The sequence below is a fragment of the Sturnus vulgaris genome, chromosome 10, assembly GCF_052056855.1.
Source record: "Sturnus vulgaris isolate bStuVul1 chromosome 10, bStuVul1.hap1, whole genome shotgun sequence".
NCBI classification, from domain to species: Eukaryota; Metazoa; Chordata; class Aves; order Passeriformes; family Sturnidae; genus Sturnus; species Sturnus vulgaris.
In genome coordinates, this window is record NC_142252.1 from 3,393,035 (window position 1) to 3,406,136 (window position 13,102).

The 13,102-nt window shown below is 45.8% G+C and overlaps 1 protein-coding gene and 1 long non-coding RNA gene across 2 annotated transcripts in view; one reads left to right on the forward strand and one right to left on the reverse strand.

The window, feature by feature from the left end:
• Nucleotides 1-2,837: 2,837 nt before the first annotated feature.
• On the reverse strand, nucleotides 2,838-10,421 carry LOC148222549 (uncharacterized). Its single transcript, XR_015805627.1, has 2 exons — nucleotides 10,118-10,421; nucleotides 2,838-4,006 (listed from the first exon to the last, which is right to left on the reverse strand). It is a non-coding gene; the product is annotated as an uncharacterized LOC148222549 (long non-coding RNA).
• The window catches only part of HS6ST1 (heparan sulfate 6-O-sulfotransferase 1), a 181,150-nt gene continuing 177,063 nt past the window's right edge, over nucleotides 9,016-13,102 (forward strand). Inside the window, exon 1 of the mRNA XM_014870334.2 lies at nucleotides 9,016-9,860. Within this exon, the coding sequence (XP_014725820.1) occupies nucleotides 9,343-9,860 (518 nt within the window). The 5' untranslated portion in view covers nucleotides 9,016-9,342. The remainder of the gene's footprint in view (nucleotides 9,861-13,102) is intronic.

Genomic DNA, 13,102 nt, shown 5'->3' on the forward strand with positions numbered 1-13,102 from the left:
CTTAGTGTTCTCAAAAGCTGTTTTTCAAAAGGTTACCAACATGACAGATATGTGGATTTGTTTAATATTCTGGCTGGAGAGAGATTTTTTTCTTCCATTTCTGAGACAGCAGAGCTTTCCCTTGAATTTGTTCTGTGAAACAAACACTCGTGTCTGAGCCAGCAAAAATGATCTCTCACTTCTGGCTTCAGTCAGCAGCCTTGTCATGAAACTTCTCATCAAATCTAGGAAACTGAGATAATCATTATTCCTATAAATAATGTCCCATGCACCCACAAATTCAGCTTTTTCCATTTTTAACTAAAAATATTCCTCTAACAGTTTTCCAAGCAAGAAGAAATTCCAAATTAATACTTTTCATTTAGGGATAGCAACATTAGAGCCAGGTTTCATCACAGTACAGGCACATCAGCTCCACCTGAGGAGAGGGCAGAGACAAGGATTTTGTATTCCAGCAGCATGTGGAATTCTGTGTCATTGGTACAGACCCATTTCTGTCTGTGACAAAGCCTCAGCAAGGTGCCCTCTGTTGTATTTCAATCCTCTCTGCAGTCTTAGTAAGGTGGCTAATTGCTGATAAACAAAACTTTGCCAACTTGGAGGAAAAAATATGACAGATAAAATGGCTAATTAAAAGAAAAGGCCCTGGTGATATTAAAACTCCAAGTGTTTTGACTGTGTAATAAATGCAGCAGAGGGAGAGATTCAAACTTCTGAAATTAAGGGAAAGTTGCTGTCTATAGATTCAGTTGCTTTCCTTTTCTGTGATAAATATTTTAAGGGAAATGGGTTGCTGGGCTTCCTACAGCAGTGTTCTGTGCTCTTCTTTAGAACATGCAAAATCTGTCAGGGCTGGCTGGTCTTGCTTAGGTCCTATTTTATTATCAGTGACAAAGAATTCGTGGAATTCCTCCTGTTTCCACTCAGCATCATCCAGTGGTTAGAATGCAGTACAATAAAGAAGGTGACACTGCATCCTCCCAGGGAATGATGGGGAATTCTCTCTTGGAATTCTGGCTGTGAACAGTTGTTGACCATAACCTCTCTCCCTCCTGACAGAGGAGAACAAGGCAGGGTTGGTGTTTTGTTTTTTATTGCAGCAGACATAAATGGAAGTAGGAGCTGGATGAAGTGTAGTGACAGAGAGAAGGAATCAGTTAACTGAAATTGCCAGTGCCTAGGAATGAAATCTAGGAAAAAGTCAGCACAAGATCAGTGTGACTCTGTTGTTCTTTAACCACAGAGAGTTTTATGTTTACCTGGCTTGTGAGACTTGGTGACAGGGTAGTTGGGACTTCTGTGTTTACACTAAAATTAAATAATACATTTTAATGTTTTGGGGTTTTTTTAAGTTTAATTCTCTATTCCTGCTATGTATGGACGAGTAGGCTGAAATTTATTTGGTTTTTCCTCTTATTGTTTTTATGAGTCCTTAATCCCAGCTGACTGTAATACCAGTGTATTTCATCTGTACATATTAAGCCAATTTCTAGGACTTTATATCAAAATTGAAGAGGCAGGCAAGTCTGTGCCACCAGCTATCACTGATGCTCAGTGTAGAAATCAAGAAAAAGAATTAAGAGATTCACATACTATGGATAATGCCTTAAGTAGATCAAGCTTAAAATACATAAGCTCTCAGAGCAGAAACTGCTGGGTCCACATTTCTTTTCCCTGTGCCCCTATATGAGGCTTAGCTGGTGATCCCTTCTGGAGCTGGTCACTCCTTCATCTGCTGCAATTTTAAGTCACCACTGGGTATTGTTTGGGTCTTATCTCTGTGCCAGGTCACCCTGTGGCAAGGGTCAAAAAGGGGCTGATGTGCCACCTCTGACAGAACAGCCCAGGAAAGAAGGTGACATTCAAATACTCTACAGCCCAAATGCTCTACACACAGACCCCTCTGTCTTCATTGGGATCAAGGTGTTCTCCTTTTGCAGTAGTTCTCCCTTAATTATAAATGTGGATTTCATTTTAGTCTTGCAGTTTCCACGAGATTCCTTTTCCTTGTGCTCTCAAGTGTTGATTTGGTGTCATTTATAAGCACTGCTTTGATAAGATGCTGATAATCACAATCCAAGTGATAAAACCAACTGTGGAAAATCCTTTCTGTTCACATCACCACCAGGTCTGGGAATGCCCAGACCCATGGCCTGGTGGGTGGGCAGCAGTGCAGGGAAATTCTCCCTCTCTTGCTTCTGGCAGCTCCTACTGCACACAGGCAGCTGGAATGTGAACTTCTTCCTCTTGCTTTGCCTCTGAAGTAATTCTACAGAGCTTCAAACATTGCAAAAAATGAAGGAGGGAAGAGAGAAGGGGGCAGTATTTCCACAATTTTTTTTTTTCACTCTAAGGGATTTTTAAACCAGTGGCTTTTATTTGGTGAGAAAGTATTCGAACTTTCACTGGTCAGCTCTGCAGCTCCTCTGCTCCACTGCTTGCAGAAGCAACATGATTGAAGGAGCTGATGCTGTGAACAAAAGGCAGAGGTTGTGATTATTCACAGTTTGGCTTTGCCAGCCAATTTCTTTTCTAAAAAAATACATTAAACAATGCTCTTCAAATTCCTTGCACTTTTCAGGTGGTTGACTTCTGTCTAAAAGCCTCCTAAGAACTGAATCATGCACATTTCCAGTTTAACTGCACATTTCTAAGCATAATTGCTATATAGCCAGTTTATTTTATAGCTTTCAGCTTATTCACTTTGTTACATAACTTCTTAATTTGAAAATTAAATGGGAAAGTGATTAGTCGTTTCTTTTGCATGTAACTCTCTTCTCATGAACTTTAGCATCCCTGCTTTGTCTGTTCACTATTTGTCAGCAAGGAAGGATGAATGCAGGTTCTAATTTTATTTTTTTTTCCCAGAGAATCACATAGATATGGAAAAATCAAAATTTTGTAAGCACATATGCTTTAGAATGCAATTTCCACACTGGGGTTTTTTACAAAAGGTTTTTCTACAAAAGGGTTTTTTAACAAAGAAAAGGAAAATGATGGTATAAAGGTAATGATGGTAAATGATGGTATCAAGGATATGATGGTATAAAACATCCAAACACAGTGCATGTGCTAACAGGGCGTGTATATGTTTATGTAAGTCCTAATGGCAAAGAGACAAGGATCTTTCTCGTGCATTGCAGCATTTACTGAAGAGCATTAGGATAAAACAACTGTATTTCCAGTAATATTTGTATGATATGAAAACCCCATGACAGCCAGCTTGGGCACAAGCCAGTCTTAAGCTTCAAGTCACTGCAGACAGTTACTAAGCTGTTGTACAGAATCAATTCCAGCACCATTTTCTGGCTGTAGAGATACGTGTTACACGTGTGGAGAGAGTCAAAAACTTTGCTGATGAGTATCTTGGTGTTCCTAAACACATCACACTGATGTCCCTGCCAGGAGCCAAGGATTTGTGTTCTGAGGGCTTTCACAGAGCAAGGCTGAAAGGGCTACACTTGTTCCTTGCTAACAGGCATGTCCCAGTGGACAGCTGCTGCATGAGAGGGGCTTGGGGGAAGTGAAATCTTGTAGAAGCCAAGCTCCCTTTACATTTATTTAATACCCATGAACGAAGGGGGAATAATGCTAATAATATGCCACTGCCAAATAGGCCTGTCCTTTCCATCAAGACCAGACAGCACCATCTTGCAGCTGTTGTAGTAGAAATAGGAAAAAAAAAAGTTTGAATGGGGAACAGCTGGCACTTTGTGCCTTCTCTGTGGACCCACAAACTCCTTCCTTACAAGGATTAATACCTTAGAAACTATATATGCTTCAGCTGCAGTCCCAGCTTCCTGCTTAAACTTGTAGGCATTTGTACATTTGAGAGATCAGTTAAGGTCTTTCCCACGTCAGGCATTCAGGTCTGGCATCTGCAGTCACTGCATGCAGCACACACTTGTGGCTGTGAGAAGTTCCACTGGTGCTTATCAATGAGCTCTGGGAGCACTGGGCTGCACATGAACGCTTTTGCAGTGGGTCTGTTTCAATCATCTTCCCTCTGCAAGAGAGAAAATACAATTATTAACTGCCTCTGTCCTACCAGCCATAAGCCACATAAGTACAGATCTATGGCATCCATGTGGAAGAGGGAGCAGGATTATATCATAAATACACAGTCTGTGAAGGTAGTTTGAAAACACAGATTTGACCTCTGTAGCTGATGAAGTTGCACTTTCCTTTGTTTAGGACAGCTGTTAGTGTCTTCACTGTTTTGGTTTCTGCCAGGGTTTCTAAGACTGTTTTTGGTATCTTTCAATCAGCTGAACTTTCCAGTGGTCCCCAAAGCAGTGCAAGAGCCTGAAATCAGAACCAGGTTTGCTGAGTCTAACAGATTTTGGCATCATTCAATACCTGCTTCCCTTAATTAAGTGGAACCATGCTGTACTCAGGGATCAGTGATCACCTCACTGGCTGTGGCAGCTCTGCGGGGTTGTGACCAACCTGCAGCTTTAGCAGTGGAGACACAGAGTATTTACACTAGAGTTTACAAACTGCTACAGGCTTCCAACGAGGAGTACAAGTACCACAGGAAAACGATGTGTGAGTGCTGCCACTCTGTGCAAATGTGCAGGGCGGTAACTGCCTCTGACACTGCTACAGCAGTGGGCAAGACAAACCAGTTTAAATCAGAAAAACAAGAGTTCTACACTTTGCTGTAGGTCTCAATGTCAATAAGACAGGTGAAGGGCTACAGTGATTCATGACTCCTCACCACTCACCCAGGATATTGTGTACATACATCAGCAAAGCAAATGAGCATCCCGTGCCCACTCTTCCTAAAGGAGCTGGGTTATAAACCCAAACAGCCAAATTGGGCTAACAAGGGGTTTGTTTCAACCTGTCTGGGTTAACAGGGAGTTTATCCTCCAGAAACAAAGTCAACACACGCTTTTTTTCTTAATGGTGAGTAGCAGAACTTTATTTCTTGAGGTATTTCTTAGTGTTTGCAAGAGTTTAGAGGATTTTTTTTGTAATGTTTTGGTTAACTAAGTTATACTAGTTCACAGGAAACTATTGTTACTTCTGAGTCAAGAAGCCTTTAGACTTCTCTTGCCTAGTAAAGCCACTCTTCATGAAGCTTTGAGATGAGTATTTCATTGAGGTTTTGGTGGCAGAGGTGGTGTGTGGTTTACACTTTTCTTACTGTTGTTTTCTCATGGGAGGTTTCCTGTTATAAGCAGTACTCTGACAATACCCGAGTTTGTCCTCATCCTAGTGTTAACTCACGTGTAAATATTTTATTGGATTAGATTAGAATATTTTAGTAGATTTAACATAAATATTTAGGCATCTTATAGCCAGCAGCAAGCAGTGATAAAATACTTTTCAACTGCTTATTCAAAATGTGTGTCTGTTGTTATCTCTAAGATCTCTAATCCTTGTACCTCACTCCTAGCAAGGTCTTGCCATGAATAAATCAGAAGTGCTGGCTTACCTCGCTAGGAAAGCCAAGAAAGGGGCTGAGTGTAGACCAAGCTTAGGCATCTTAGCTAGTATAAGCCTGACCTCAGTCTGAATTATTTTGTAGTGAGAATTCAAAGTTAGTTCCTTCAAACACAGGTTAGTGCTGGGGAGTGCACAAAAACACCTTTCAAATGTACCTGAAGGAACTTAGTCGTGTGAAAATCACTGAAAAACACTGCAGCTTATCCTCCAAGATCAACTGGATTCCTACGAAAGTGTCAAATGTAGTATTTCAGTTTGCTTCTATGAGAGGGTTCTGCTCAGTCTGACACAGTTCTGGAGAGCAAGGATGCAAAGGATTAGATGGACACTAAGATGTCAGAGAATTTTTCACTGGGCTATTGGGGAGGGGTTTCTGTTTATATTTGCATAGGAGAATGTGGAGAGAAACTCTTAAATGCAGCTCCTCTAGTCAACAGGTTAGAGATAAAAATATAACTTCTCTCCCTCTGAAATGCCTTTGATGTAAATATTTCGATTTTAGGCATCTCAATGATTGTCAGTCACACTGCTTCACAGGAAACAGAGCTTTGCTTCTGGAGCTAGTCAGACCCAGAGTGTGAATTCCAGATAAGATGCAGGAAAGCCTAGGGAGGTCTGGCCTGAGAGTGGAAGATTCAGCTAGGAAAGATGGATAATGCCTAAATTCATGGTAGAGGTAAACTCAGAGAATAAACAGGCAGTTACAGCATCTAACAGGAGGTAGCAGGCACAATTTGCATTTGTCAGATTTCTCATCTCTTTACATTGTAGTTTTCAATGCAGGAGCCAGGGAAAGTGTCAATGTTGTTATTCTAACTCTGCTTGGATCTTCTCTTGTCCAAGAAACATGCTAATCTAAATTAGCACTAATCTAAACTAGTACTGATGTGGTACCTGATGTTTAACTTCCCATGCAGTGAAAAACTATTCTATCATTGTCTTCAGTGGAATTTTGAGTATAATTAGAGATTGATTTAAGCATTTGCTTAAGTGATCATGTTAGGTGAGTCACACCTGTAAGAACCTTTAAAATACCAGCATTTCAGAGCAGCATACAGAATTATCAGGGCAGGATTCCAAAGCACTTCATAAAAATAAAAGCATTGACCCCAGAGCTTTGGTTTTGCAGTGTCTCTAAGGCAGGATGGCAGGTAATGGTCTAAGTGTACATCAGAAGGGTATAGGCCTTCCCTGTGCTTCCAGCACGTTCTTCAACCCCCCCATTTCCAGATGAAGGTGCTGCAGTAAAGAAAACAGCACATTTTCAGCCATAACTCTGTATTTGTGCTCTGTTTATCTTACATGGGTTGAATTTTAGTATGTTCTTTCACAAGCTAACAGGCACCATATTTACCACAAATATAAATCTGTAACAAAAGATCTCCATCTGTATAACTAGTGAAAAGGGCAAAATATTTTATATGTAAAGAGTTTAAAACAACTCATTAACAATTGCTCATGTAACTGGAAATAATTTAATGGCTGATTTGTCCACAGTTCTGGCATTTCTAAATAGTTACATGTTTAGATCTGGAGGCAAAAACATTGCAATCAAAAAATCTACTCTGTGTTTTTTATGCTGCATTGTACAGTGCAGCCATGTACGTAAACATCATGTGTATGCCCATATTTCCCAAATCATCACAGAAATTTCAAACCTGTAAATGAGGTTTGTGCTACGCTTCTCAGTGTAGCTGAACTCTGTGCATAAGAATGACATCATTGTTTCTGGAGTAACTAACCTACATGAGAAGAGGAGAATCAGAAGCAGACTTTTAAGAGGAAAATATCAAACAGAATGAATGGTTTGAACACAACATACGATGCTTTTGGGTGCTATAAACATTTTATTGTTACTTGTTTGGGAAGAACTGCATAACTCACTGGGGCACCATAACTTGTGAGTAATGCAGCCATCTCAAAACGTAGCAGATTTATCTGTCAGGGTGTTCAAATGAAAACCCAAGATCTCATTTCCTCCTTGGCCGTTGTAAATTTGACCCAGTGTTTAACAATGACCCATCGGCATGAATTCCTTTACATTTACATAAAGTATTTGGATTAAAATGTAACCTAAAACTTGGATTTTAAAAATGTAGCCTGACGGAATGTTTCAGCGCCGGAGCACTAAAATCTAGCTGCCATTTGTATTTTAAAAAAGCATCGGAAATTTCAGGAAACTTTTTCCAACAGCAGTACGACAGGAGAACTTTTTTTTGGCTAGAAATTAACAATCGCCCGTAAAATTAATTCTGCACAGACAATAAGGAATGCCACTACACTTTAGCCTCACTCTTCGACACAGGGGCCGTGCTCCATCCTCCGTTCACAGCCAGAGAGGCACCAAATGTTGCTTCCCAGGGGTTCCCTGGATTCCTGGTGGCAGTGACCCCCGCCTGCCCTTCGGTCCCGGGCTGACAGAGGAGCCGCTCGGGGAAGGGGATGCTCGGTTCTGCGGGTCCGCATCGCCCCGATCCCGCAGCATCACCTGCCCTGGCACGGCAGATCGCTGTCAGCCGGCTCCGTGCCCGCCAATCCCGCCGGTGCCAGCGCTTTGCTCCGCTTTGGGAGGCTCAAGATTACAACCCAGCCCTGCAGCAGCCCGGCTGCTGGATGGAGTCCGCCTGGCTGAGCAGCACAAAGCATTTCGCTGGGAAAGTTTCCTATAACCCCTGCCGATTTTTGCCTCAGCTTCACCTACTATTATTACTATTACTATTATTATTGCTGCTGTTGTTGTTATTTACACATTCTGTGGCTGATGGTGTGCCCAGGCTTCTTCCAGCTCCCAGCCATCACCACCCTCTGTGTGGCCGGAGCATTTTCCTCTTCCATCCAGCTGCGACATCGCAACCAGAGGCTTGCGGTGGCCCGTGTGCGGCCGCAGACGCGGGGCAGGACCCGCTCCTATCCCCATTCTCGTCACTAATAATGCCTCAAAGCCGGAGCACGAATCCTGCCCCCGAAAAGAGCGCCGAGCTCCGCTGTTCGCGATTAATTTTAAGGCGGCACATAAAGGAGCTGCTAAGAGCCGAGTGCTTCGGGGAGGCGCAGCCCACCTAGGTCCGCAGTGGGGGTGATTGCGGCGGGGGAGCGGGGCCGGGCAGCGGAGCCCGGAGCGGTGCCCGGGAGCGGAGCGGTGCTCGGTGTTCGGGGGGCCGCTGCCGGCGGTGGGAGCGGTGCCTGGGGAGCGGAGCGGGGCTCGGGCGGTGCCCGGGGCTCGGTGCTCGGGCGGTGCTCGGGGCTCGGGCGGTGCTCGGGGCTCGGGCGGGGCCGTGCCGCTGCCGCGGCCGGCGGTGGGAGCGGGGCCGGGGCCGGGGCCGGGGCCGGGGCGGCGCGGGCGGCGCTGTGCATGCCGGGCGGGGCGGCGCGGCCAGGAAGCGCTCGCTGCCGGCCCAGCCGAGCCCAGCCTAGCCGAGCCGAGCCCAGCCGGCGGCGGGGGCGGGCACAGGCGCGCCGGTGCCGCGGGGGCTGGGGCACGGCGGAGGCAGCGCCGGAATGGGGGTGGCTTCCTGAAGCGCGGGGAAGGGAGGGCGGGAGGAGGCTGGTTCTTGCCTTTCGGTGCCTCTCCGCCCCCCTCCTCTCTCTCTCTCCCTCTGTCTCTCTCTCTCTCTCTCTCTCTCTCCCAAGTTTGCCGCTGTGCCGCGGCGCCTCCGGAGCGGCTGGGCTGCCCCTGCCCCGCTCCCGGCGCTGCCCGCGGCGGGCCGGGCGGGGACGGCGGCGAGCCGGCCCGGGCGAGCCAGGCAGCGGCCCGGCGCCCCCGGGGGAAGGCTCTGCTCCGGGCAGCAGCGGGGGGAGGCGGCTGGCACGGACGCCGAAGCTCCGCCGCCCACCCCCCGGCACCGCCGCAGTCTGCCCAGCGCCGGCAGCCCCGGGAGATGGTGACACATGAAGCGTGCGGGAAGGACCATGGTTGAGAGGACCAGCAAGTTCTTGCTGATCGTGGCCGTCTCGGTGTGCTTCATGCTTATCCTGTACCAGTACGTGGGGCCGGGGCTGAGCCTGGGGTCCCCCAGCGGCCGCTCCTACTCGGAGGAGCTGGACCTGTTTCCCACGCCGGACCCGCACTACGTGAAGAAGTATTACTTCCCCGTGCGGGAGCTGGAGCGGGAGCTCGCGTTCGACATGAAGGGCGAGGACGTGATCGTCTTTCTGCACATCCAGAAGACCGGCGGCACCACCTTCGGCCGGCACCTGGTGCAGAACGTGCGGCTGGAGGTGCCCTGCGACTGCCGGCCCGGGCAGAAGAAGTGCACCTGCTACCGGCCCAACCGCAGGGAGACCTGGCTCTTCTCCCGCTTCTCCACGGGCTGGAGCTGCGGGCTGCACGCCGACTGGACCGAGCTCACCAACTGCGTGCCCGGCGTGCTGGACCGCCGGGAGAGCGCCGCAGCCAAGACTCCCCGGTAGGTCCCGGTGCTCGGCCGTGTCCCGGTGCTCGGCCGTGCCCCTTTGCCGTGTCCCCGTGCCGTGCCCTGCCCCTCGCCCCCGCCGCCCTTCCCGTGCCCAGCCCATGCCATGCTCTGCGGCACGCTGCCCGTGTGCTGTGCCTCAACCTGCCCCAGCCTTCCCTCGCATGGTTCGGCTGTCCTCCCCTCCCGTCCTCCAGGCTGTGCCCTGCACCTTCCTCCTGTAAATTTCCTGCTCTTTTCCTCCCACGCACCTCGTACACTGCACCCTCGAGCCCGTGGTCTTCTGCTCCAGCAGCCTCCGTGGACCTTGTACCGAGAGCATCTTTGTGCTGCTGACGCTCTCCTTTAAACATTTAGCCTTCACCTCAGACATCACTTGCCGCCTTTTAAGAACCCTCTGTACCCTGCCCCTAGTCTCACGCTTGTCTTTGTAGCCAGCTTTGCCCTAACCCGTGCACGCCTTTTCCTCCAGCTGAAATTGTTCTCCGGCGCAGCCGAGGAGAGGCACACGAGCCCAGCAGTGCTCATGCTTCCCTCCTTGCTTCACTGCCCCCAGCCTGCACACAGTTCTTGGCACATTGCAGAAAACACTCCTTAAACACCCTTTTTGTGTTCCTGGCTGTCGATCCCGATGGGAGACCTGAGGTGAACTCCTCTGGGGAACCTTCCCTGAGTGTCCTTCCTATGTGCGCCGGGAGAAGGGAGAGCCATCCCAAAGCACCCTCGGTGCATCCCTGTGGAACACCCCCGTGTAGCCCATCATTTCTCTGCCTCGGTCTCTTCATGAATTATGAGCTTCAGAGGAATTTTCTGTTTGAAGCACTGTAGTAAAGACGGTGGCATATATTAAGATCTACAAAAAATTGTATACTGCTGTCTTTTATTTGACAAGACAGTTTTTTTTAATTATCACTATTTTTTAACACTGCGCATTCCTTTATGACATATTAGTCATTCTATTACACTTTATAATCTGTTTGCCTTCAACTTTCATTCTTTAAGGTGCCCAAGATCTTATGCTAATATTTGCTTATGCCATATACTTTATTTATACGTCGTTAATATCATGCATAATCCCTTTAATGAAAAGCGGATTAAGAAAGTACGTTTGGGCATCATAACTGTGTTTTCCCTGTGTTTTTTAAAAGCCATTCCTAATGATTTCTCTTTCCTTGGAGCTGTGTGTGATTTCTGGGGTTCTTTATTGTCTCTGTCATGATTGCTGCTGTTTTCAGCCTGTTCCAGTGTTAGTCATCCAAGTATGCTCAGCCTGCTGATGACCCAGCATCGGCAAACTGGAGTGTATAACTGAAGGGTTGAGGCTTTCTTCAGCTCTCTTATTAATAAGGTGTTTGAGAACACCCCTGAGTAAAATATCCTCTGCCCATCTAGGTTGCTGCTGAGATTTTAGTGAAGTGTTTTTAGGAAAAATGCGCAGAGTTCAAACCTGATTTAAAAAAAGAAAGAAAAATTGCCTGTTTTGTGAACCTTGGCACTTGGCTAGCAAACCATTAACCTTATATAAAGACCTGTGTGGGTTTCTGAATTGTCTCAGAGCCTTGTGTGCTTCCGTTGGCAATTTTGTATTAAAATTGTTACACGTTCAGTATTCAACTTTCTTCTGTTCAGCAGCTGGGGTTTTTGTACAGGTACTTGAGAAAGGGGCACATCAGGTTGTGAGGTAGCAATTAAATTCCTTACAGCAACTCATGGGAAGTTGAGGATCAGAATTCTATTGCTTCATCTTACATGCTTGTAAATAAGATTTTCCTTGCCATTTGTTTTGGAACATCAGGAACTGTATGCTTATGCATGCTTCTTAATTGTCTTGATTTTTGGATGTGCAGGAAAAATCATTAATCCTGTCCCATTCCCTCATGTCTCTGCATATCATGAAGTAGTTATGCCCAATGTTGTCTCTTGACTTCCTTTAAATCTAAGTTAGAAATTATTTTCCAGGAGTTCAAGGACTGTGATGTGGAAGCTGTTGATAATCTATGTTTTATCACCTTGGTCTGTTGAACAAAACCCAGAATTTATTGATCACTGTATCCTGGGGATGGTTTTAGTGCAACCAGCTGCTGGTTATTTTAATAATACTGTCCTAGGATCCTCTGTTGTACTGCAGTCCAGTTTAGTTGGCACCTTATCCAAAACATGTTTATTTCATGCCTAACAAAATTGCAACTAAGAGACAGGCAACGCTTGCTTAAAATAAAAATTTGGCGTGTTTTCTTTGTTAAAATACAGATAGTATTGTATTGTGTCCATTACAGTAAGAGCAATATCACTTTATTTGTCCATTGTGGATCTCTTATGTTGAAATGGGACATCTTTTTAGGTAAGGTGCATGCTAGAGAGGCTCCTGTTTCATAATGGAACTGAACTATGAACAAATCTCTCTCAAAGGAAACAAAAAAAGGAGCAGCAAACAACCATTCTGTCAGATTCTAATATTATCCAATCTGGATTTTGGAGTGTGGTCTTCAAATTCAGCTTTTAAAGCTAATGTATTGGGTTCTGCATATGCTTCTTAATACAAATTTTAAACCTTTGCTCTTCCAGATATACGTTTGTCCCCAAAAACAAAACAGCTGACTTGTGATTGCAAATAAATCTGCCTTCTAGTGAATGCTGGAAAGCATGAAGGTCACTCAGTATTGCCCACATGCACAAATCATGGGGCTCAGGCTGTTCCCTTTGTAAGGAATGCAGTTCTGTTGCTGCCCAGTGCCCTATTGCTCTACATTCCATAACCTGGGCATGGAACATAAATTTGCAATGCAATTCAACTTTCTTCATTGTTCACTTGTTCTGTGTTAGACTTAATGATTAGGAGCCCTAGATTGCCAAAGGCTGCATTTTTTTCTCTCTCTCTTTCTTTCTTTCTTTTTTCTGCATTGATGCTTTAGGGATGGGTGTGTTAACTCTAATGGGTCAGCGCTCTGCTTCTCACCCCCTTCCCACCCCCTCCTGGTGACTTTCCTGTTTTGTATTCAAAAGGCTTCTGGACTTCTTGGAGCAAATGTTATGTTTTATACACAGCCAGTAAAAGAAAGATTGATTTGTTTGTGGCTTGTAAAACTTGGGACTCCAAGGAGCTCTGAAGTTGGCTGTGTTTATCAGTTAAGTCACTTAGAGCTGCAGCTCTCTTCATGGCTTTAGCAGAGGGCAAATTCCAAGATTTGGGGAATGGAGGCCTAATTATTCCTTGTGCTCTTGGGCATAAATAATGG